At 41.0% G+C, this 27,023-nt stretch overlaps 1 protein-coding gene across 2 annotated transcripts in view; it reads right to left on the bottom strand.

Moving 5' to 3' along the window:
- myo7aa (myosin VIIAa) overlaps positions 1-25,742 on the bottom strand; it is a 48,923-nt gene extending 23,181 nt beyond the window's left edge. The window contains exons 1-16 of one of the 2 annotated variants that reach the window (XM_078086138.1): positions 25,604-25,742; positions 19,947-20,014; positions 12,337-12,450; positions 10,278-10,430; positions 7,757-7,941; positions 7,220-7,341; positions 5,735-5,877; positions 4,911-5,024; positions 4,473-4,541; positions 4,306-4,390; positions 3,860-3,936; positions 3,484-3,603; positions 3,077-3,219; positions 2,596-2,806; positions 1,759-1,894; positions 1,043-1,149 (exon numbers count right to left, since the gene is read on the bottom strand). In XM_078086138.1, the coding sequence (XP_077942264.1) occupies positions 1,043-1,149; positions 1,759-1,894; positions 2,596-2,806; positions 3,077-3,219; positions 3,484-3,603; positions 3,860-3,936; positions 4,306-4,390; positions 4,473-4,541; positions 4,911-5,024; positions 5,735-5,877; positions 7,220-7,341; positions 7,757-7,941; positions 10,278-10,430; positions 12,337-12,450; positions 19,947-19,964 (1,797 nt within the window). In that variant the 5' untranslated portion in view covers positions 19,965-20,014; positions 25,604-25,742. Of the gene's footprint in view, positions 1-1,042; positions 1,150-1,758; positions 1,895-2,595; positions 2,807-3,076; positions 3,220-3,483; positions 3,604-3,859; positions 3,937-4,305; positions 4,391-4,472; positions 4,542-4,910; positions 5,025-5,734; positions 5,878-7,219; positions 7,342-7,756; positions 7,942-10,277; positions 10,431-12,336; positions 12,451-18,998; positions 19,152-19,946; positions 20,015-25,603 lie in introns of those variants that run through there. The other variant, XM_078086135.1, reaches the window with a different exon arrangement.
- Positions 25,743-27,023: the final 1,281 nt, after the last annotated feature.

Below are 27,023 nucleotides of genomic sequence, written 5' to 3' on the forward strand. Positions count from 1 at the left end.
CGTATCTGAGTATTTGGTTGGTATAGCATTTGATAATATTATTTAAGGTACTTCTACAGTACTTCATATGGGCGAATCAGGACCATAACGTCTCAAGAAATTAAGCAAAGCAAATCAATTAAAAAGAATTGACAAATAAAATGGAATAAGAACTCGATAAAAATAAAAATAATTAGTGCATTTTGGAAATAAAATAGTTGATTAACATAAATGGCTTTTTGAGCAGAAAGCCTCAGGTCCTCATGCCTTATTTCAAACGTGCAAGATTTGAGATTTGGAGCACCTTGATTGTCTCTCAATGTTTCTCAACATCTTGCCAGCAACCAAGCGATTAATGACCAACAACGTCCAGACAGACCAACAAAGACATCAACTTTTCAATTGATTATGACTTGTCAGTGTTTCCTCCTTAATATTGTTTAAAAAAACATAACACTAAATAATGTGGCTTGCAGCAAAATGTTTCTTTAAATATAAAAATGATTACTTCCATCTCATTAAAATAAATGTTGACTTCTGGACATCTCAGAACTATCGGGGATTTTTGATCACACAAGTCGGATTCAGTCCCATGAAAATAGAGGAAACATGGATTGCTTAAGTGTAAAGTATTCTGAAATGCCAGGTTTAAACAATGAATAGACATGCAGGAAAAGAAGAAAAAAGTGCATTATACAAAGAGTGATAGGGGGTCGGTTACGCAACCAAATGATTACAAAAAAAACATTTATTTCGCAAACAACAATAAAGTCAGATAAAGACTTTCCCTGCTCACACTTGTTAAGACAGAGATGACAACACGTTTAGGCCACGTGATGATCTCGCCTGGACATTTGCAGAGATGGGCAACACATCACAGATGAACCCCTCCACAAGAAAACAGGAACCACAAGTTTACTGCAACTTCAGTGGTTACGCTCAAGTTGCAGAATTGGTACATGAAAATTCTGCTTAACACGGGCTTCTTGTCCCCCACTTCCCTCGTTTCCCCTCATAGTGTGTCCGTGTGTGTATGTGTGTGTGTGTAAATGCCCGGCGTTACCATAGCAACATCGGCCTGGAAGATCTGTTTAATGAACTTGTTCTTGGAGGAGTGAACCAGCTGGATGATGTCACCGTATAAAGTGTCTCTGTTCTTCTCCAGGAAGCCTGCAGGACACACACACACACACACACACACACACACACACACACACACACACACACTTTCCATGTCAGAGTAATCGTAAATGGAAATGGTAAATGGACTGTACTTGTATAGCGCTTTTCTAGTCTTCCGACCACTCAAAGCGCTTTAACACTACATGACATCATTCACCCATTCACACCCATTCATACACTGATGACAGGAGAACCATACATAGTGACACCTGCCATCAGAACTAACATTCACACACTGTAGTCGCAGCTACAGGAGCAATGTTGGGTTAAGTGTCTTGCCCAAGGACACAACGACATGCAGGTTAGCCGGGCCTGGGATCGAACCCACAACCCTCTGATTGGAGGACGAACGTGCTCCCCACTCGCCCCGTCGAGTCGAGTGTGCACATAATAAACAAACACAGACTCATGCAATTATCAAAAACCAATGTTTTGGATCATTAGCTCACTAATTTTGTGTGACAAAAAACACACCGTTATATGTGCAATGATAATTATTGTAACTAGTAGAACCGAAGGAAATACATCAAACTGGCTTAATTAAATATCTTATATATATGTTTATCATCTCCTCCTGTTGTTTATGAAGTGACTGACCCTTCGTTTCGTAGTAGACCACTCCAGCAAAGTGTTGGATGCCAAACTGGGTCTCGTGGTTGTTCTTTGGAGGGATGTAGTACGTGTTGAGCTTGTGCTGAAAGTTCAGCTTGTTCAGCATGGTGGTGTCTGTGCCCTGCGGGACGGAAACAAATGACATGTTTCTTTATGAAAGGCCATGATGTCCTCGCCAGTCACTTCTTTTAAGTTGTTGTGGTGACCATGACAATGTGGTGAATGTCAGAAGTTCATTCTCTTTTAGCTCTGGTTTTGGTCTCCACCAACTCCTTAGCAAAAGATACTCCCCTTTGTTAACAAGCTAGTGTCCAAATAATAATAATAATAGTAATAAATATCCAGCTCACAATGCCAATGTAAGACTTCCTGCCTGCTTGGCAGCTAACCCAGTGATGGTAATTCACATCAATCCTCTAATCCTCTTTTTTTTTTGCAAGTGTCAAGATCATACTGATCAACTGATTATCCCTCAAAGACAACCTTTTTTAAAACAGCACTGTTTAATGGACCAAAAATACTGCAGAGTGGATTTGATGCTGCAGAGTGACACTTTGATGCAGTGTGTAGCGCCCAGGCATCCACTGGCAGACTGAAACACAATATTCATAACTATGTTTTTAGTGTATTATCACCTGGAACTGAGAATGAGTTCTTGATATCTACATAGGGAGCAGGTACTCTTCATGGAGTCCTCCACCATGTTTCTATAGTAGCCCAGAGGGGACAGACCAAGCCTTGGCTCTAGAGAGGGACCTTTTGGCCCAATCCCCCACTCGAGGACCCACGGCCCTCCCACCATCAGACCCCGTGAGCGCGTACCTTGGGGAAGCGGCTCTCCTCGTCGATGAGCGAGATGATGTTCATGGGTTTGATGGCGATCATATCCAGGGCGTCCTGGTTATCGGTGAACTCGATGTGCTGCCAGTTGATGTTCTCCAGGTTGTACTCCTCCTGCTCCAGTTTGAAGACGTGCCGGACAAAGAACTGCTGCAAGTTCTCGTTGGCGAAGTTGATGCACAGCTGCTCAAAGCTAGAGGACGGAAGGGCGAAAAGCCACATGAGCAAATGGAGACAATATTATTCAGCACAAATACCAAATAACCAAACACACTGCATCAACAAACAGGCAGCAAGGGAACCTGAAGCGGACAAGGTGATACAAATGAAAGGAGACAGCACGGGAGACGTGATATAACAGCGGGTCCCCTCATTCCCATCGACAGGAGGATGCTTATTGGATCAGCTGGTCACGTCACTGTGACAGCCCTGTCTGGTTCAGGTCTTTGGAGACGGGCTGTACCTATTCACAGTGAAGTTCTCAAAGCCAAAGATGTCCAGCAGTCCGATGGAGCGTCTCAGAGCTTTGGGCTGTGAGGACGTCGGCTTGTAAATGGCCGCGTTGATCTTCTCCACGATCCACACAAACAAGCGTCCGTAAATTCCCTGCACACACAAACACTGCGGTAGGAAATACACATATAATATGCGCTGAAAAACAACTTTAACCTCCTGTAGTGGATCTTAGTTTGGGCTTTATTTAAGGTCATATGTAGGGAAATGATTAATAAAAGGTTTTAACCAGGGGTCTCAAACTCAAATCATATGCGGGCCACTGCAAGCGAACACGGGCCAGACCATTACGGTCGACTGGGTGGGAGGGGGGTGGGGGGATTTTAGACCCTTGGTTTCAACAAACAGGTTTCGCACCTTAACAAAAGCGTCCCGTACATCCAGAGCTTGTTCCATGCTTAGTGGGGTGGAGACGGTCTCTCCTCTGGTGATCAGAGTTCGGCTGGTCAGACAGTTCATTAGGTCCTTGCCATCTACCTAAACACACACACGCACATACAAATCTGTTTTATCTCCTTCAGTATGACAGAAGTATTATTATTATTTAATAGGCACAGTGCACATTAATCAATATTTCAATTTCCACCTCAATGTAAATGAGTAGATTTTAGTTTGTAGTTGGAGGTCAGGTTATTGGAATTTAGTAGCCTACTGTAATTAGGTGCAATTCAACAGCAAACACTAATGTACTAATGTGTGCGTGTGCATGTATTTGTGCGTGTGGGGGGGTCACCTCCAGCAGCATAGCAGCAGTGGTGAGGTGAGAGCTGCGGACGACCTCACAGGCATCCAGGTTGTCGTAGGTACGAGCTGCAGGGCCAAAGGTCAACAGCTTAAAGAATATGAAGCTTGTCAAGTGGCTCACTCGATGTTGGGCAGGGTTATACTGCCATACCATAATAATGCTAGAATGCTAGAACAAAAACTAGAAATGCTTTGTAAACCTGTGTGGCAACCAAACCAAACACTATCAAAATACATTTTATTTTGTTATTTCCAATGGGGTAGACCCGCATGTATGTAGCCTGCGGGGCACGAGGACCCTCCCCACTCCACTGCTGAGCTTTAGAACATGTGCTCAAAGAGGTTGTATCAATACATACTGAAGAGGGGAACATATCAGAGCAGCAACAAATTCATACACAGTGTTGTAAAATTCACCAACAATTTTAACTGTACCTTCATATCTGAGGTTCCCCATGTGTAATATAGAAGCTAGTAGTTTGGAAATCTCCCAGTTCTCTTTGTCTGTGAACATCAGGACCTGGAGAACAGAGCATGTGAGAACTAGAACTCCAAGTTACACCTGCAGATCATGCCTCTCTGCTGGTGGTTTGAATCAGTACCTTCATAGCTGAGCGGATGTTGGAGTACTCTTTCATGTCGTCTCGGCCATCACACACTGTACAGTTACCCTGAAGTGAACAGACCAAGAGAGGGAGTCTGTTTATGGTAATCAATATTAAATCATTTGCACTTTCTTGTTCTTCTGGGTTTGTATCCTTATGGTTGAAATGCACCTATTGCACCTATTGCTTTGGATAAAAGCGTCAGCTAAATGACATGTAATGTAAAAGTATTTCAACTTATCATCACAGCATCTGTTTTAGTGCGTGTTTAAGAACGTTTAAGACGTTTCCCCTTAAGGCAGTTTTAAAGTTTATATCTTGCACTATCTGAGCGGCACCATGTCCTGACACAACCCAGGGTAGATAAAAGCAAAGTTTACAAAGGTATTTTGTCCAGCAGAGCCCACATGAGGATGGAGAGGACACAGTACTTACTATGGTCAGGTAGTTGTAGTCAGTGGCTTTGCTCAGACCCAGTTTCTTCTTCTCCTCTGCAGTCATGCCCTTCAGCATGCAGTAGAAGACATGGTAGTTTCTCTCATCAAGGGCCTACAGAGGGAGAGAGAGACCAAAATCCAAGTGAACTTTGACTTAATTTAACAGCAGCACAGACACATGAGAACGGAATCATAACTATTTGAAAGAAATTTAAATGAAATTTAAAGGAAATAAAAATATGGAATTAAAGATAAGAAACATAACGATAATTCAATACTTGTAGTGAAAATAACTTGGCTTCTGAGGTAAAAGTATGAATATGTGCATATATAATAACATATTTAAGTATCAAATGTTGCTAGTTTATGGTCAGTATCATACACAAACACTAAAACATAAGGAACAAATGGAAGAAATTAAAGTCTTTCAAAACATAAATTAGACCAACGGAAATATAGTTATTCACTGTGTGCATTAAGATATCACTGATTAGAAAAATATTGATAATAACAATAATATTCTTTTTTGTAGTCCTCACTACTTTATAATCTGCAGACAGGTTATTAAAAAATCCTCACAGTGGGTCTTTCAAAGGGTGCAAAGATCAGCACACTCATCATAGCATCTTTGCTTTAGCGTGCTAATGTTAGCATGAGACTATCTAACGGAATCCTTTCACGAAATAAACACGAAGTGGACATTTAAGCAGAAAATTTTGCAGAAAGGGGTTGTTTTATCTGCCATGTTGGGTTCAGGTTATTGTAATGCTGAGGAGTTTAAAGTGTGAGCAGGTGGACAGGTGTTATCATGCTGAGCCGTACCTGTCGACAGACTCTGGATTTCTCCAGCAAGTATTGCTCTATCTTGGCTCCCTCTATGGCTCCTCTCTTGTTGAAATGGATGTCAATGTATTTCCCAAAACGAGACGAGTTGTCGTTGCGGATGGTTTTAGCGTTGCCAAAGGCTAGAAGACAAGCAGGTAATGATGATGTCATGTGGACGCATGAGTTCTTCTGTGTTATTATCTAACACATGTTAGAACATTTTCAAGGAAACACAGTATTGATACCATATCCAGACCTTAGTGTCATAACTTGACACTTTGTGTTTATACAGGTTTATACGTCCTCTCTACTTTCTGGAGGAGTGACATAGAGACACATGGTTCAGTCAATGTTATGTCAATCGCCAGGTAGCTTCGTCCTTGGGCATACTCTCCCTTACGGTCTGACTAAATGGACCATACATTTACTAAATAAACACCATGTGTGCTTTCATGAGGTTCCAGGATGGAGAACCTAAAGCGTTTAAGGGGAAACGGTGCACGGAGCGTGGAGTGACGTTGTTTTTCTTTTAGCTGAGACCTTCGCACTGTGATTGCTGTGTGAAGGCCAGTGTAAATAAGGCCTTCATCAGTCTCTCGCCAACAGTTATCTACTGCTCAGATATAAATATACATTCTATGCACATCGGATCGCTAGTAGACCAGCACACTTTATCATCCTTTCCTGCAATCGACCCATTCGAGTGGACTGCACTGCATTGCAGAGATGGGGACTCGAGTTTGAGACTCGGACTCGAGTGCGACTTAAGTCGCACACACAGTGACTTCAGACTTGACTTGAGACTCGTCCTCGAAAGACTTCAGACTCGACTCGGACTCGAGTTTTGGGACTCGTGAACAATGTTTAATTTTAGGAAACATCTGATGAGCTCGGTATAGCGAGCTCATCAGATGTTTCCCTCCGATACCTGCCTACGTAACACGTACATTGACATATATTGCTGGCTGCTGCGGCGCGTGTGTGGCAGCGCGTGCGCAGACGCCATTTGTCGTGAGCTTTGGGTTCAAAACTTTCCTACAAGACGACAACAAAAGAACCGCGAAATGCAATTTATGCGGTATTACCATAAAAGATTCGGGCTCAACCACCTCCAATTTTATCAGGCATCTGAAAACTCCCCCTGATAGGTGAGTATATGTTTAGCTAAGCAAGCATTGACCATCTACCGTTAGCTTGCTTCTTGCTACAACCCAACGTTACGGGAACGAATTTTTACGCTCTGCAAGTGAACAAAAAATAGTCATTGCTTATATATTTTGTAATATTTTCTTGATACCCAGAGTACCATTTTTCCGTTCATAACCTTGTGGTATCAGATGTGCTTTGTTGGACATATAATGTCCTAAGCTAATATACGTGTGGCAACACTTATTATAACCACAAGAGACTTGACTTGGACTCTAGCTCAGAGACTTGTGAGCATCTCTGCTGCATTGTATCTGTGTGTGTGTGTGTTCCTACCTTCTAGTATAGGGTTGGCCTCCAGGACCTGTTGTTCTATCCAGGAGTGTTGACCGCTGATGGCTGCCAAGAACTGGAGGATCAGTTTGGTGCTTTCTGTCTTACCGGCTCCAGATTCCCCACTACCAAGTCACACACACACACACACACACACACACACACACACACACACACACACACACACACACACACACACACACACACACACACACACACACACACACACACACACACACACACACACACACACACGATTGATCCAGGGTTTACCTAAATAATCTTTCCTTTCACTACACCGCCTGAATGTGTTTTGATACTACAGAAGAATTGTAATGTTACTTATTGTAATGAGGTTGTAGGTTTTATATAATACAATATTGAAAATTCCAGCTTCAGTAAGATTTGGGAGATCACTGTTAATAAAACTTTGAATATGCGTTGAGTTATTTCACTCTGGACCAGTGGTGGACCGACTGACCGACTAAAGTCGATTTGTAGTTGGTCCACTTCTGCGCTGCAGCCTGAACTCCCTCCTACCTGATGATGCAGCACTGGTCGCGGTTGTTCCTCTGCATGTTGAAGTAACAGTTGTCAGCGATGGCGAAGATGTGGGGCGGCATTTCTCCGATCTTTTTATTGGTGTAGAGGCGGATCTGGTCGGCCGTGTAGATGGGCAGCAGCTGGTACGGGTTGACGGCCACCAGGATGGAGCCGGTGTACGTCTGTACACGGAGAGGAAGAGGATGAGCTACGGCCAATGATGACGATTACGGTGGACAGTCTCATCCCGATGAGCCGGCGGACATACTGGACAGCAGCAGCGTTGCAGCATTCAGATGCATGAACCCGGAAAGATTGTAGTTGAATTGAGTCCTTAAAACCATATTGTGCAGTGTAATGTTCTGATGTGTTTCTCCAAAAAACTTGATTTGTAGTGAAAACAGGCTGCAAATATTTCTGCTACACCTGCAGTCTTTGTGTGTGAAAATATAACTCAATCATGTTCCTTTCACTGGGGAATGAAGATAATCGTGTGTTTTGTTTGAAAGATGTTTTTTGACATATACAAAGTGGCTGCAGCTGTCGAATAAATGTGGTTGAGCAAAATGTACCACATTTACTTCTTAAATGGAGTGGATTAGAAGGATAGAGTGGAAGTACTAGTTGGTTATTAAGAACAGTAAACATATGTAGTTATTTTACGCCACATATCCAGTAATATGTGGATGTCGAATTATTTTTACCCCTGAAGCTGATGAACAGCCCGGTTTAAGTATCATAGATCAGTATGTGTCCAAGTCATTTTGAATTGAAAATGGTATTTACACACAATATCCGTCAAAGGTTGGCACACTTTCTCAATGAATGAGAAAAAATATGTCCAAACTTTTGACTGCTACTATATATCAATGCAGTGCACAAAATGTGCACAAAATCCATTTTGTTGCTTTAAATAAATAAACAAGAACAAGACAAAACAAAATGACGCATTTTCTGTTCCGAGGGCTTCCAACTTGGATTACTACGCACGGTTAAATTAAGTTAATTACATTTTTTTTCTTGGGATGAACATCAAATTCGACTTAAACGAATGAGATTCAGGGGTTTGTGCTCACACAACAGGGGGAGAGAGCAGCCAGATGGGACCTGGAAGGCTATAGGAGGTGATGCAAGGGCTCGTAGCTCAGGCGGGACGGGACTACAATGAGGACGGATCAGTGACAAGAAAGCAGGCGGCCATGTTGGAGAGAAAAACAACACGCAGCATCGTGGCTGCAGTGATGAAAGGACCTGCATCGTAAAACACGTTTCTGTTCGAGTCTTTGCCAAAACAAACTATTCTGTGATGATGAATGTACATGCAATGTTTGTGAAGAGCAAAGTCAGATAAATTAACTTTTGAGTTGTAGGCGGCTTCAAGAATTTATGAGACTGAAATACCGATGAAATTAGAGATTAAAAACGTGCAACATACATGCGGTTTGCATGTACAGTTCCACAGGAGATACACTGCATGCTGCTGTTTCTGAGGCCGTGCAGCTGTGCGTTAAATACACGTGTTAGGCGCGTTATTTTAAGCTGAGGTCGGACCTGTCTCCAGCCATGCCTGACGTGTGGGAGCTGACTTACCCTGCCACCGCAGTTTGTCTTTAGAGGGAAAGGGGCAAACGGAGGAGAAGGAGGAGGGCCAGAGACGAGACAAAGAGGCAGGAGGTTGAGATGAGAGCATGACATCTGAGGCTGATGTTAGAGTGTAAGCCCTGGATCTAGCAGTCCTTAGAGAGGTACGGAGACAACCTAGCAGCTGTATTGATGTGATGGTCATTTTGACTAGACTAAGGTCCCAGGTGTAGTTTTGGAAACGATTCAACATTTACCTGCATATTGTTACTTTACCTTTATACACTTACTGTTTACTAGCGGTTTACGTTGCTGTGTAAATAAAGCATTTTGATTTATATATGTATATATATATGAATAAATGTATATATGTTTATATGTATATATATATATATATATACATATACATTTATTCATACGTATATATTTTCTTTAATCATGATGCATATACAGTACATTAACCAAATTCCTGTTTACTTTACAATAGTTTATTTCCTATTTGTTTACCTTTTTTGTTGGCATAACATCAATGGAAATATCTAATGTGGAACTTGAATACTGTCGCTAAATTACAGTCCTTGAATAACAGATTTGTTGTCCACATTTATGAGACTTTGTTTCTTGAAATTAACTATATGATTTACACAAGTTAATTTGTATCTGGAGGAGAAGGTGTAGGTATGATTGTGTGCAGAATGCCATGTGAACACACAAATGCAATCTGTACAAATTGGACAGTACATGGAAGCCTACAGTACAGTAACTCGACAGATTCCACTCCACGAATATGGGTCGTATTCAAATATTTAGGCGTATTTTTTTACACACCGGCGATCACTTATCAGATAAGGCACGTCAATACCTCGAGGAAATATGTTTTAAGAGGACTGGTGTCTTTTTCTCTGTTACTGATTCAGTGTGCAGCAGTAGTACTCACATATATGAGCTTCTCTCTGTATCTGATGAGCAGGTTGCGTAGGATACCGGCTTCGTTGAGGTCTCCCAGCCGGATCATGTCCTCCACACCGTGGATGGAGGTGGGATGCATTGGCTTGATGTTGGTGGCATTCTGGGGGGAAATCCAGTGCTCCTGGTGGGGGGATGTGTGTGTGTGTGTGTGTGTGTATGTACATTTCAGACACACATGAAGGACGATCAATTAAAATAGCAAGGACACAGTATAGTTGTAGTATAAAGGGAATATTTCAGTATTAACAGGCATAAAAAACAAACAAACTTTTATCCAATTCAAAACTAAATTGATTCGGTATTTAGTAGAGATGGAGAAACACACAATTCACAAATAAATGAGAGAACACAAAAGAGGCACAAAAATATCGAATACGCTGTTCTTGGGATAGATTATGATATCTTAAAACTAATGAAAGAACGGGATTGTGTTTTGAAAGCTGCAATTAAAAATGAATCTAGCCATAAGAGACAAAATGTTGCTATGGTGAGGAACAAAGTGGAATTAACAAAAGCTCAGACAGATTCTTTCCTCAGCATAATAGAAAAGACAAGAGGTCAAACTAAAACGATCTGTGATCAGTTACACAAGCTAATGGGAGATTTCAATAAACCCAACTTAACTTAACATAGATGGAAAGCTGTCAAATAGCCCAGTTATAGTAGAAAAGGCTTTTAATCATTGATTCAGTAGCGACGATTGCTAAATGTTTCTCCCCTCAGAATACACACGTCTGTACATTAAATTCATTGGAGCTGACCTTCAGCATGAGAAACGTCACTCAATCAGAGGTCCCAAGAATATTCACTTCTCTTAAACCTTCCAAAGTGAAGGATATATTTGGTATGGATGCAGTTGCAATCAAAGACTTAAGCACAACACTATTAAATCCCATCAGCAAAGTCATCCTCTCAGAGCATCTTTCTAAGTCTTTGTAAGTCGGCTGCTGTTGTTCCAGTATTCATAGATGGAGATCCCCCTTACTGTAATGACAGAGTATCCGGCCAACAACATTTGGTACACTTAAATGGATGGATTTGTATTTGCTAAATAAATTGCAGTATGTGCAAATACAGAACTATCAATCTAGTGCCCAGTTGTGGAAAGGCGCCTCACGTTACGTCTTAGCGTCGTCCAGCGTAGTAAATGAACCTCACTAACAGGCTCATGTAAATGCACAGTTCAAGCAACGCTTTTACAGCTAAACGTATCCAAAACAGTGTGTATGTTCTTTTCCAAATCAAACTTGTAGTGTAGAGCCGGATGCTTTTGCCTCTGGGGAGACTACAAGTATCTCTGTGTACATTTGGAAACATGTCAACAGAGGGAGCCGAGGAGCGAAGCTTTATACGGGTGTTTCCCACAATATTTTTTGTTCACAGGCAGAGATGGGCAGTATTTCTATTACTTGTATTTGAAATATGTATTTAAGTTTCAAGTTGTCATTTGTATTTGAAAGAGCCGACAGAAAATCAAACGTAATTTGTAATAAAATGCTTTACCACTAGGAAACTACAACTTACTATTAGCCTACTTGAGTAATTTTGTATTCAAAATACTCAAAAAACAGTTCACAAGTTCAGATCTTTAAATTGAACGCATTGTCTGTCAAGGTAAATATTTTAGCTGAGTGTGAGAGATGTCAACTAGCCAGAGGCAGAATTTACGTCTGGGTCTGGCTACATACATGGGCTAGGCTAGGCTAGGCTAGTGTTTAGCAGGTTAACTTATCAGTCGAGTAGCTTGCTATACAAAAGAAGATTGGGACCTTATTGTATGTTCATGATAACCTTACCAAGAGACGTCTGACCATCTAATCTTGCATTGTATTGTAAGTGATGTTGTATCAATGTGAATATGAAATACTGACAGATAATAAAGTTCACAGTTAGCCAGGCTATGACAGTAGCCTATCCAAAAAAACATTAAATAACTAATTATAATAATAATGAATTATAATGTGCACTGTCTCATATTAACGTTAAATAAACCAATAATACAAAATAAAGTGTGTTTCAGCACTTACGTTTCCTTCGTCATCCTGCACCTGGATCTGTCCCGAGTCACAGAGTTTGACCACCGCGCCGACCGGCACCTCAAACTCCCGCCCGGTCTTCAAGTCCAACCAGACAAAGTCGCCCTGGGCCGAAGAATATATTTAAAAATGCAGCTCGAAAAGCAGGATGAGGATTAGGAAACCAATGAGTTGAATCACAGTTTGAAAAAAATCAAGGTTAGAATAAGAGCAATGAGAAAGATGGGAGACCATAAATGAAGGAGCCCTTAGTACGACATGTTATCAGACCCACGATTCATTGTTTCAATCATAAGCGTTTCCACATTGCACCAAGACCAAAGTCTGAGCATCTTCAAATGATTTCATCTTGTATTACAGATAGTGGCTGATCTCCACTAGTCAATTCATTTTAGTATTTGCTACAAATGGTGCAGCCTGAAAACAGTGGAATGAACCCGCAGGATCTCCTGGTGGAGGCAGACAGTCCGATCTGGACTGGAAGCTTTTCAAAGTAAAAAACAAGCAACGCATACCAGGAATTTGTGGAGGTGGATGCAGTTGCAACAACATATATTGTATTTTTTTGTTTTGTTTATTGGATTGTAATATTTGTAATTTAGATTAGGATTAATTTAAGGAAATATATGTGAAAACAGCAGAATGTTTTGTCGAACAATCATCTGGGATTTCTAAAGATGTAAAGACGTTCATTATTACCTCTGCCAAGGTTTGACTTTTGATTGAGTTTCAGGTAACTTGGTTTAAGGGTGTTGCCAAAGGTTAAGTACCACCCATTCCACTTTGCACACACGTTTTTTGTCTTTCAGTGCTGGAAAACAGCCACGGTGGAGGTCGCAGTTTTTCATAATATGGGATGCTGAGCCCTGTGACTGTGCATGACTTGAACACTTACCAACACAATACTTCTCATCACACACAATCGTGGTCATAAACTTTGTTTATCAGTAGCAGAGGGAGCCGTCTGTCGCTCACATCCAACGCTAACATTCAGACGCGTGTTAAACAAAGTCATGAAAAAGTGTTCTTGTGTTTGGAAAAGGTTAAGCATGGCGATCATTAAAGTAAATGTTCATTCCACTGCCGTCCTGTTTACTCTCTATGGATGTTTGGATTGACTGGTAACTACCTGCCGAATTGTGATACCATCTTTTGAGATGTTTCCACACTGGTGAGCGTTGGTGGAAGACGTACTCAGAACTCTTACTTAAGTTACTGTAGTAATATATCGCCATCAAACAGACCCAAATTACCAAAGGCAAATGTGACAAACAATATCTCTAATAGCTCTTAGAATTAATAACCATATTTACTTAAATGTCTGGCTGTTCCTCATAGGGAATAGCAATAGTTTGCTTTTGTTGCTCGAAAGCCACAACGTTTGCGTTTTCAGATGTATGATTATTTGTAACTCCGACACATTCAAAACAGAAAAACACATTCTTGTGATTCATGCATATTTATGTTCACGCAGTTCTTCAATAGTAGAGTCTCTCTTTCTCTCACACACAGAAACACACACGTACACACACATAATTAATATTTGATGCATGAAACAAGGGGACACACACGCGTATCCTACACAAGACAAATCCCTCAGAGGGCAGACCTACAATTATTACTCATGAAATGTAAACACTCTCACGCACATACACACATTTGCGTACCGGCATCAGCGTGCTGTGTTTCATCACAGTGTTGACGTTGCGTAGCAGGGCCCATTTGGCCAGATCCTTCTCATAAAGTTCCACATATTCCCGCCGCCTGTACATCTCGTGCACAAAAACTAAACCTCCCACACTCGGAAATCCACACACTTCTTGTCAACACGGGCGTGCAAAAAAAAAATCCACAAGCACAGGTGGAATGCTGTGTGAATTGATCTGATGTTGGTCAGATCACTTCCAAATACCCAAGTATAATTTATGAATCTGACATGGTTCAACAGCCTGATCACATATTAAAGAAAAACTGATCTAAAGTCAGATAGTCTAACAAGGTCAAAGATCCTGGTGAGTGAACTCCAGCCTCGTCTCTCTCAGTATATTCCAGGTCCACTCTAAGGAAAATCAATTTAAAAGCTTCTAATAATATCCAGTCTTCTGCTGATGGTCAGATCACTCTGAAGTTTCCCATTGCAGCAACATTTCTCTCTCTCTCTCTCTCTCTCTCTCTCTCTCTCTCCTCCCCCCACTGTCCCCCATGGCAACAAGATGTCACTTCCTCCTCAGGTGTGCGAAGTACGGTGTTGGATTTCTGTACAGATCCAACGCAGACTCTTATGCAAAGGTAAATTCTTCAAGTTAGGCATGTTTGTGTTTTCAGACCGATAAACATTAAGGAAAAATATTAGTATACTACTAATCCAATATAATAAAACGTTTAGATACATTGCATTACCTTCTCCTGTACATGACTGTACAACATTTCATGGAAATATGTCTAACGGTTGTAAAGATATTTAGGATATTTTTTATGGTCATTGTTCCTGACAGTCGGCTGATTTCACACTTGTTAAAGCCAAAGGGTAATAATACATCAAATGCCTTATGATGCTTCCACGTGTGTCTGTCCAAACCTTTGGTCAAAAAATATCTTTGTTGTTTGGTTCCCAGAGGATGAATCTATTTTTTCCAGGCGTCACCAGCAGGAAGCGTTGGAACTACTGTATTTTTACTTAATAGGCTTACAGTACTTACGTGCAATTCCGCCGTGCCACTTTTACCTCTACTCAAAGACTATAGGAATACTTACATGCAACCTTTCCTTTTCCATCAACGGCTTAATTTGAAGAATTCAGTAGAGATCAGAATTTGGTTCGCACATTCGGGTCCCCTGAGAAATACTCAAATACCTTTTAATCAGGACAATTATCAAATGATGTGTCTATCTGTACGTTTGACAAAACAACCTGCAAAACAAATGACATTCAGCCTCAGCTGCACTTTGTGTTTACTGCTAATATATTGTTAACGTATGCTAACGTGCTAAACTAACGCAGCAAAGATGCTTAACGTTATACCTGTGTAACATCTGCATGCTAGCTATTATCAGCAACGGGCTCCTGTTGCTGTTAGCACTTAGCTTTAGCCTGTCATTGTCTTTTTTTCGTTCGATTCCTCTTGGAAAGCAGAGACTGATAAGGGAAGAATGCTCGCTGTGCGTAGCATAGGATGTGAGTTGATCACTGTGTGTGTACCGGTGTTACTGTGATGGATGGTTTTTGAGAGTGTGTTACATACATGTCAGTTTAATTAAGTAAATACTGCATCTGGCAAACTGAGCCACCTGAACATTACACCACCAAGCACCTGTCATGCGTGCACACACACACACACACACACACACACGGCTTGTGACAGAGCAAACAGAGGCGAGTACATCCAACTATCAGAAACCACATGTTGAATTATTTAACACAAAGGATCACTGTTGTGTTGGTCTTTCTTTCACCTCTGTTATATTTCGTCCTCATGGGCCTCTGTATTTCCTTCCCCTCACCTCTAACTCCATCCTATCATGCACAGTGCTAATGTGCACATGGACATAACTCAGGCCAACTTGGTAACGGATCAGCTTATACAACCCTGAACTGTTGTTTAATTCAGCTTAAAGTGTTCATCTTGTCACATAAAATCATGTCATATATATCCTTCCGTGAAAAAAAAGAAAGGTGAATTCCTAATTGAAGAATGGTCGGATATTTATCCTTTATAGCAGAAACGAGTCATAAGTGTTGGTTTGGAATGGAAATTTGTTCCATAAACTACCTGACCAATATTGTAATTCATTGATCTCTTATTACATGTTGACATGTGAATAATAGCTTTCTTATATTAACATTTAAAAAATGCATTTTGCGTTTATTTGGGTTATCTTTATCTAATAGTTAAATGTGTTTTATCTGGTGCAACAAAATAAGAAACCTGGAAGGGGGCAAATACTTTTTCACATCAATATAATGGGTTTTCACACTACAGATCCAGAGAAAAAGACTAGGAGGACGGCAGTGATGTCATTTCCAGTGCTTGGTTTCTCATCATTTCTTTCTTCAGGTAAATAATTCAGTCCAGGCGTGAGCCGGGTATTCCCTTACGCCTGCTGATGTCACTCCTGCGTGGAAAGGCTGCAAGGCGGAGGGCAGACAGAAACTCTGGTTTCGGGTTAAGACATTACGTTCCCGGTTAAAATCCTTTTGGGGGGGTTCGTTGCATGTCTTTCCCGTGCTTTTTGCTGCCGAGCAGGTGGAGTACAGTGGGTTATATAAAGCTCTTACTCTGAAAACAGCGGCCAAAAACAACACTAAGTGAGAGTGAACTAAAACAGTGAGCTTGTAGGCTAAGAATCAAAACAGGTTAACAGAGGCTTCTGTTCGTTGGTCATTTCCCTTCAATCTAGAGTCTAGTCTAAAGGCAAGTTGGCTTAACTAAAGTTTTTGACAGTCTTCTCTGGATGTTTCTTTAGGTTCCCAAAACTAAAGGTTTTGAAAAAGCATCATCCTTGAATCTGGTTCGATTAAATCAGCACACAGAAAAAGGTTTTGATCTTAACTTGAAGCAGCTGAGAGTCTCAGCAGACCTGCAGTTTTTGTATCGTGTTCCTCCGTATAAGACATTTTCTGTCACGGCCCCCTTTGATATGGGGACATTGTAAGACCCCCATTCAGAGAAAAAGAAATGGGTGGTTGATTCTGTTTAGAAAAAACTTTGTAGTGTATTTCTACATTTAACAGGAAGTTTTTATTCTCTCTCTCTCTCTCCCTCCATCTCTTTTTCTCCATCCCTGCTCCTTTGCTGCGCTCGTCCACTTGTAAGCTGAGCCGCTCTGGAGGGACGAGGTCCAAACATGACGTATGTCAAGTGTTTGGGAACCTGTGGTTACTCATGCAGACTCCCTCCGGAGGCTTCTAGTGTACAGTTCATATAATGAAATAGGATTACACAATTCATTCCATTGAAAATAAATCAAATCAAAATGTTTGTATGAATAGCATTAATGCCGTATTGATGCTGCTATGTTTTCACACTTCTGTATAGTTTTAACAAATCACACTTTATCAGAGGCAGATGCGTTTGGTGTGTAAAATGGGAACCTTCAGAGTAACAAGCGTAAGTTAACTGTAGTGCAGGAGAAGTGGAAAAAAATAAATTAAAAAAATAAAGCACAAGTGAAGAGGTTCAGGTAAACTCAGTCTCAAGACTCACTCTGTAGAACTCAGTGTGTTGTAGGTTCAGTGCACACTGACAGCAGATGTCTCTTCACGTACTAGTCTGCCCTCTGCTGGCTATTATGACTTTTCATCACCACTTATACACAATACAAAACGTATCGCTCTTTGTGCAGCAGTGTTTTTCCAAATAAAACTAAAGTGACATTTAGAAATGAACAAGACGCTGAAACGTGATCAGACGCACCCTATTAAATACCCCATCAATTACCAGCGAGACACCGTAAAACGTCTGAGGTCCAAACCCCCCTTTGGTCTCACAAAAGGCTGTTGGACACACTGCAGATTATCCAATTACTTTAGCGAAGCGTTTTAACGAACGGAGACACTACACAGCTATTAAGAGGCCATGTGAATGATTAAGGCACATCCATCTTTAGCTTGTTGGCATTTAGATTGGTCATTTTGGTAAGTCAAAGGTTCTCGGGGTGAGATGCAGTGACAAGATAATTTGTGCAGAATAAACTTGTCCATAAAACACAGAGAGACCAGCTTGGTCCCTCCATGCTTCAGTGGACCAACATTTTACTCTAGCCATCACCCAGTTATTGACCTAAGCTACAATAAAAAAAATAATTGTTAAAAGGATATTGAAAACAATCTTGGATGGAGTGAAGCGGAGACCAAGTATCTGGCTTGAATTTGATCTGATGAAAGTATAAAAGGGATACAATGCATAACGCAACTAAGCCATTTAAATAGCAATGGAACCAGTGGAGACCAAATACCCATATTGATAACATGTGTGAATGTAATCCGGATAAAAAATAATGTGATACAATTAATATACAAGACGCATTTGAATGCAAGTAAAGAGGTCTTTCATTTGATAATCCAACAAGCCAAACCAGACTAACAACCATCAATTCAGTGCCATTTATCAAGAGAGATATAAACAATCAGTATTGCCACCACAGGACATCACTTACTGTACGTTCCTAAGCCAAGAATAAATGGTAGAAAATGATTCCTTATGCAACAATATGCCAAGCAAAACCATCGGTGGGAAAGTCACGGTATCAAGGAGAAACCATACGGTGGTACCGGTGTGAGGATCAAGTACAGTGCCTTGCTCAAGCACTTAAGCAGGACTTTTACCCAAAACTTGTGTTGTGTTTTAGTGTGCAGCCTATCCTCATGCAATGAAAGCCCAGCAACAAGCGTCCATTTTTGCTGATTACACACACACACATTCTTCACTGGAAACAACTAAGTGATGTGAAGGAAACACAACTGGTTATCACTTAACTACTGAGGTGAGGTGACAAATAAGAACAAAAACTGCAGATGTTAGGAGACAAATGTTTGTCATATAGTTAAAAAAACAAATCAAAGGACCTGTGTTGACTTGACATTCATGGTGTACGTTATCACGGTTCGACTCTATACCTGATGGCCTGATACTGTTTCTGTAAAGAAGTTTTACCTGGGTGAGGGTGGTGTATCTGAAGCTGAGACGGCGTAATTTGTTGTCGCAGTCCTCCAACATCCAATCCAATCCCTTGCTGTTAATTTCCATTGCCATGGTTACCAAGCAAGCTAAGATCTGATCTGCCACCAACTAAAACAACAAACGTTTCCTTCTTGTTCTGATGTGTTGACTGATCAATGTTGTGCTGCAAATCGGTGACAATGGTCTCCAGACCATAGTTGTTATCTATGGATTTGTAAAGATCTACAAAGACATCCTAAAATAAATGAGACTCCCAATGTACAATAATCTTGGCTTGATGGGGAAAAAAATCCAAATTAAGGGGAAACCACTACAAATGGAGCAAGAGCCTCCAATTTTCACAAATTGTTAATTTTGTAAAAAAAAAAAAAAAAAACTCCCTTTTTCAAACTAAATTCCAAGCAACAAAAACAAATAGGAAATATCCTCCACAGCCAACTTTAAAAAGACAAAAAAATCCTTTGTCCGATCGGGAGGTAGCAGAGTCTGATTACACATGAACAGTTTGGATACAGGTCAGTGTGTGTGATGAAGTCCACTCAGGGGCTGATCTGTGTGTGTGTGTGTGTGTGTTCACTTGTTTTATTGGATCGTCCCATTTCGGCCTCCACAGTGGGGGACGCTGTCACAGCTGATTAATTGATAAGAAAGGCTGACAAGTTCAGCAACGCGTTAACAGAGAATCAAAAACACCGACACTGAGGCCAACGCATGCCTGCACACATGCAAATACACACACAGACTTGTTTACGGGCGTGTGCGTGCGTGTGTGTGTTTGACACAAAGAGGCTTCAGTGGAAACTATGCAGTGAAATGAACAGCTGATTCTTAATGAGTTTTTTGTGGCTTCACTACACAGTGTGCATACAAGTTGAACTATGGTTTAATATGTCACGTGTGTGTGCGTGTGAGTGTGTTTACCTGCTGTAGAATGACCATGGTTCCCGTGTGTGTCCTTATGACCGGACATCAGCAGTCACCGGTGGACACTGAGGAAAATAACAATTACAACATTAAATACTGTGTATTCCTACAGAAAGGCAAATCTTACATTAAACTGCATACAGCAACAATATATATATGGCGGCCAGAAAGGGTCACATGTGATTGTTTTCTAAAAGGCCCTCATGTGTGCATGCGTGTGTGTGGGATCAGAATACCACCCAGCCACGTGCTGAACCTTTATCTACACCTGAGCTGCACAGCTTTCAAATGTTGACTTATATTTATTCAAATGTCATCGTCATGAACAAAGCTGAACTTTGTATGACCCTTCATTCCACAGGGATGGACATAGACATCTAACTGTATTTCTCTGCCTCTGCTAAATCGCTTCATTTTCGATGATAAATGCTACTTCACCAGTAGACCATTAATATAAAAAGGGAAACACGGAGCAGATGATCCCTTAACAGGAAATCAGAAGAAAACATTGAAGTACACAATGATAGCAGCTGTATTTTAGTCTCTGCAGAAGGCATATGCTGTAGCTTATTTCCTTTGTGTTGGCAGTGCTGCTGCCACACCTGGCCAAGGAACTCTATTATACGGCTTGTTAAATTAGCCTTTAACATTTGGTTTTGTTATGACCGTATCCCCTTTGTGTCAACATGAGGAAAGGATGAGGACCAAACTGTAACAATAATGCAGCCTTAATAGTGTAGGCCCTATTTTTTATGAATCACAACATGAAATAGTGCTGAACTTTTTTCTTTTGACATCTTCTACGTGTGTTTCACCTACAGTGCTTTACATGGAACATATTATCAGACTCTGCACTACTATTTAATATACTTTGAAACCAAGAGTATTTTAACAATCCCAGTTATTATGTGTCTGCTGCTCCTTTGAACCTGTTTATTGGTAAAACAACACCGGAATATGTGTTTGTGTTTGTGTGTGTGTGTGTGTGTTTATATAAGCACTAGTAAATTATTCAGCCGTCCATGAAGCTTGAGTTTGATCCTTTGACTCTTTTGACTCGTGGCAGCCGTGACGCCTCGACCTCGTTAGACGTTTTGTTCGATCTTCTCTTTCAGAGGCGAGTCATGGTTACACCTGAGCTACTGTGATGCTCTGTTCTCTTTATGTTTCCACTTACACGGAGCACTGGACATGAGAAATGAATCAAAACAGCATATTTTACGTTTAATTTGAGGTGCCATGTTTTTAGATTATTAGGCACTGAAACCAAAGCCTGCGATTAAAGTTCTGATACAAAACTTTTAGTCTTTCTCATGAGCAATCACACAAGTGAACCATCCATCAATAATTGCATTCAACAGAACCCTCAACAATGTGGCACAACCAGTACATAAGGATTAACCAGAGTAAATTATTCACTCCCTCATTATCCAGCTTTAATTAGACCATTTGACCGTTGACACCTCGCAACAGCGGCATCTGTCAGTCAGAGGGACAACAGACTGTTTGAAAGCAGCACTCCAGCCGAAGGGGAGGGAGAACAGAAAGAACAGTGAAGAATCAAAAAGATGAGGAGCGATCTGCAAACTCATATCTCATATTCATGGTCTACTTTAGTAAATTATTATTATACATATAATAATATGTACAAGGACTGTACAGTCATTTACTTTTCACTTTAAGGGCAAAACCTTTATTTGTGTACAAAGGTTCACAATGGAATTGATTGAGAGGGTGGGGGAAAAAAAATCAATACTATTGCAATATTTTGCGCAGCCATATTGTTAGACTGAAACAAAGTATCGATCTTGGCTGTCAAAATTAACGCAGTAATCTATGCAATTATTGTGGCTGAGATTTATGCGACGAAATATTTTAACGCAGTTGATGCAACTTTGTTTACTTCCGCTGTGCGTTGACGTTGACCCGTGATCCCTGAAACCGCCGTGTGCTGCAGTCAGTTACACCGGAGAAAGCAAGACGGAGAGACCGAGATGATAGTTGAAGATGGAGAGATCTTTTTGCATTGGAAGTAAAACAAACACAGGCACGACACACAGCAGATAACCGTGCAGAGGAATTACTCCACGTGTCAAACAGAAGGGGGGTGAGTGTCAAACGGACCACTTAAAGCCCTGCTAGGCTAAGCTAGCTGCTAGGCTACTTCCATCTCAACATCTCCTCTGTGCGGCACACAGTCTGCAGAGGGCCGTCACTGTGTCCCTAAAAGGTTCTGGCTAAATGTGGGAGATTGTTGGCACTTCAAACACAGCCGTCAAATGATGGAGAGTTGAGAGCACAAAAAAGTGCACGAGGAAGAGAGGAACAGGAAGAGTCGCTAGCTCAACGTGTTGAATTCTGCCTTGTGTGTAGTTTTGTGTTTGAAAATACAATTAAACAACAGTGTATAAATACACGCTTTCTAAAGTTATTACTTGTTAATTTATCAGATTTAGTTTTTAGAAGAAAAACATACTTTTCATAGCGATTTATCGCAATTAATTCAAATTTCAAAATGTTATTTTTTAATTTATTGACAGCCCAGTTTATTATATAAACTCTGACTTAAATAAAATACTCTGGGAATACTAGTAAAATGAGAGCTCACCTTAACGCCACCATCCAGAGATAACAGAGATAACAGAGATAACTAACCAATGACGGCCGAGCCAACGCTTGATTCTGTCTTCTGGACGGCTGGAGACATCGTCACAGCCCAAAGGAGCACTCTGACCTGCCGGCATCTTGATCAGCTCCTCTTTCTGAGCAAGAATGCTGACATTCCTTCACTGTGCAAATGTCTTTGAACTTTTTAGTTACAGGGCCAGAAGCAAACAGCAGCACATTCTATTTCCTTTGACTTAAGAGTCTATTTCATTTCAATTCATTTTCTTTCTTTCTCAAATCCCCAGTTGCTGAAGGGACAGCATGATTCTTTTGTACAAGTTAAATTGTTCATAACACCTGCAATAGTACAGCAGTCCACAGAAGTTTGCATTCAGTTAAGTTGGACTCTGTAGACAGTAATACAAACAGTTCAGTTTGTCAGGTGCAATATTTATGTCAGTGTTGGTCAGTTTGTTGCTGCAATAAAAAGGATACAAGTGAAATGAACAGACGGAAGACTTTCTCTTATTACATAAAATATGTTGGCAAAGTTTTCCATTCGGGACGATTTGCAGTTTAAAAATGGGAATAAATCGTGATATGTTGTGATTCCCACCCCTAGTGGTTACGTTGGGCATGGCAGTCGTATCTCAACACTGACATGTTCTTGCAAATGCAATGTGTAATTTGCTTTAGATTAGGAGAATCAATATAAAATGTTTCAAGCCAATCAGGGGTCGCCATCAATACGAGATTCAAACTCCTACCGTTCCATATCTGTGTGCTGCGTCCCACCTCCTCCCCTTCTCTCTCTCTCTCGTGTTGACTCCAAGAAAGAAAATAAATGGTATAATAATAAAAGGTCTAATGGTAATAAAAAATGAAACATGCACGCAAATGCACGCACACATAAAAAACACTTGAATACAAGCAGGCCTCTCTGTCACAAACACACAATGACACTCCCATCAATATTTTAGCATCTAATTCCCCCAGCAGAGGTCTGGGACAAAGGTGGTGTGCAGTCATGGCCTGGTATGTGTGTGTGTGTGTGTGTGTGTGTGTGTGTGTGTGTGTGTGTGTGTGTGTGTGTGTGTGTGTGTGTGTGTGTGTGTGTCAAACATATCCGGTTTTATAGCGCACAGTGACAGAAATAGGTGTGCAGAGGATTTCTTTTTAAATACAATGTTGACAGAGGCCCCTTTCTCACCTGAAACAATTACGGCTTGTGGGCGTGAAAGTTCCCCCCAACACTTTATGGGGCATTCGTTGATTAGCCTGAACAATATGTTCAACACAACAATCTGTGAGCCCAAATCCACTGGGAGCGGCAGACTGGAAGGGCTCTAATGGCCCTGCTGTGGACTAATATTGAACCCATAGGGCGATCAATTGCAAGTAACTTTCTGGGTCAACCCAAATGAGGGTGACACGAGAAAGGCTTTTAACTATGCAAAAGGACGTTTTTACCAATTCAAATGTCCAGAGAACTTGAAACTTTAAAAAGAGAAGAAGAAGATGAGCTATGTCACATCGTTCTATTTGGCCTGGTGGCAGTTCTGTCCCCAAAGGTCGCGGCTCTGAACGCAGGGTTATTGTTGTGAAAGAGAACTAAATGGTCTTGTATAAACAAACAAAAATATGACATTGCTGGTTCTGCTTGTGATCCATAGGGATTAAATCATGAAACTGTTCATCCTGAGTCTGACAGCATTAACATTAAATCATTGGAGTACTCTTTTACTGGACCTTTGTTGAAGTTTGTTCGAAGATGAAGCAATATTAATTATGCTTGAATCAATTTAGAAACAAATACATATGCAATCAATACGAATCAGTCTAGTAAACATTCAAATGACCCGTTGTACAGCGGCCACTGTGTGGAACCGTCCTCTCATGGTCCCTTCAGTTGTTGGGGACTAAAACAAAGCCAAAAGAGCATTACATTTAAACTTTACAGAAATGTTTTCTCAGCGTTTAAACAAGCAGTTGTTTGCTGAAGCCATTCCTGGGAGAGTATCTGAATTCAGCTTTCAGAGACTGACTATGACACAACCTCAACCACACCCAACGCAAAAAATAATTGGAATATTTACATCAAGATAAGCGTACAAAAGCTCTGCGAGTTCCCAGGGAGGGCCGGCAGTCTGGTCAAATCCACCGGGAGTAAATACAACCTGACTTTGATTAGGAATTTCACTCTTTATCGTGTTTCATTCATACAAAGCAAAGGTTTTGCTACCGTGTGATGATTAAAAGAAAAAAAACAATACACGGAGTTCATAGAAGAGGAATTTGTCAAATAATACAACACAACAGTTGTGTTGTTTTTAGATGTTAGAAATGTACGTATTACTACCCTATCTGCTTATTAGTATTATTGTTAAAATGATTTAATTTTTATCTGCCAGAGACAATGCTGTTTATGTTGTGAGGTCTGCTTTGATATTTGTGAAATGTGTGATTGTCATAAGCAGTGTACACTCTACTTGTATCTAAATTGAGCATAATATTCCAAAATGAACATCATGTTGTGTTGAAGAAAATGATAAACTAGAGATTGAAGCCATAAACTTATGTTTACTGGGGGAATAAATTAAGCTGTATATTTATTTTATCATAGAATTCTATACAATCTGATTTATTTTTTTAACTGGTCAGTGCAGAGAATGGACACTTCAGTATCGGTTTCACTCAGCAGAACCCATCAGGAAAGCACATCATAACTATGGCCAACAAACCAACCTGGTTTGGAGGTGTTCACATTATTTGGACAGACATCCCTCACGATAAAGGAAACTTCTACCATTAACTTACACCACTAAGTGCTGCTTTTGTTCCTGTTGAATCACAAAAAGCAAACAGTTGTGAGCGTGTTGTGTCTGTGCTCCCAGTGTGGGAGCAGTGTTGACATATCACGATGCACTTCTGGAGAAACCTTGCGAGCTGCACTGCAGAGCAAGAGTCCCCGGCGGCCCCCTTTACTACCACGAGGAGATTATGCATAAAGCCCCGTGCCTCTATAAGCCCGCTGACTTTGTCCTTACCCGTCAGTGTGATCTCAGCTCGCCCTCTCCTTCTTCTGTGCTCCTCGTGTTGCACTTCTGTTCAAAGACGTCCACCTCTGCGGATGGAGGGATGAAACGGCGGCGTAGAGAAAGACACAGTCAACCCACTGCAGAGGGAGCTGTAAGAAAGAGAGGGACACCATCATCTCCATTTCCCCGCCAACCCCAGACCTTCATCTCTTCTTTTCTTTTTTCTCTTATCTGCATGACTCTCTCTCTCTCTAACTTAAAGATCTTTGCCTATTGGTTTCACTCCTTACTTCTTATTCTCTTCTTCTGCTCTTTCCTCCTTCTCTCCCCTCTCTCGTCCGTGTGAAGGTGTAGAGGGGTGGGGGTGAATGACTCCCTCCTCCTCCTCCTTTCTTGTTGGTACGGCAAGCAGCTCATTCACTGCCACTGATCCCTCACAGAGAGTCAGTGGGGGGTGATGAAGACAGTAGGGGAGGCTGTAATTACACACACACACTGCAGTGGTGGAAAGTACACTTACTTTAGTACAAACACTGAAGTCAATGTACTTGTATTTACTTGAGTATTTCCCTTTATTATTATTATTCTTTCATTCAACTACATCTTTAAGATACCTTTCAGATTATAGTCCCCCCTCATGCCTCTGTCTGTCGAGATATACCACACTCATTTTCAGCTTCATACTTGTATTTTGGATTAAATACTTTAATTATTCTCTTTTTTGCTAAACTGATTTGGAATACGATTGTATATAGAACAAAAGACTATTCTCAGATTCTGGATTTCTAAAGATATCTCTTCTACGGACGAGTGGCATAAGGGGATTTTGGAAGTTCTTCCTTTGGTAAAGTTGACCCGCACCGTGCATGACAATGTCAAAGGATTCATCAAGATATGGCAACTAGTTTTAGACTGGGTTGACCTGTACCTTGGCCACTTAAAAACACTTGTACTGACTCGACCTGATCAAAATAAACAACAATCAAAATATACTCACGCCGGATGCTGCGCGAATATGATATGTTATGTGTTTGTTATTCCTTTTTTTACTTTTCTGTCTTGTCTATTTTTTTTCTTGCATTATATTCCTAGAATTCTAGAGTGCTGTTTAAGTTAAACAATCAAAATAAAATTATACATTTTTTTAGTGCAAGTGCCACCTAATAAAAAGCCCAGTCTGCTGCTGCGATAGGCTTGCCTTTTTGCTCCAGTACAACCAGTGCACTCCGCCTCCCTGTCCCAGTACAACCAGTGCACTCCGGCTCCCTGTCCCAGTGCAACCAGTGCACTCCGGCTCCCTGTCCCAGTACAACCAGTGCACTCCGGCTCCCTGTCCCAGTGCAACCAGTGCACTCCGGCTCCCTGTCCCAGAATAGACCAGCGGCGACATCTAGTGGGGGGAATCAAGAACGACAGGGTCACTTCAGTG

Source organism: Gasterosteus aculeatus, chromosome 1, assembly GCF_964276395.1.
Source record: "Gasterosteus aculeatus chromosome 1, fGasAcu3.hap1.1, whole genome shotgun sequence".
NCBI classification, from domain to species: Eukaryota; Metazoa; Chordata; class Actinopteri; order Perciformes; family Gasterosteidae; genus Gasterosteus; species Gasterosteus aculeatus.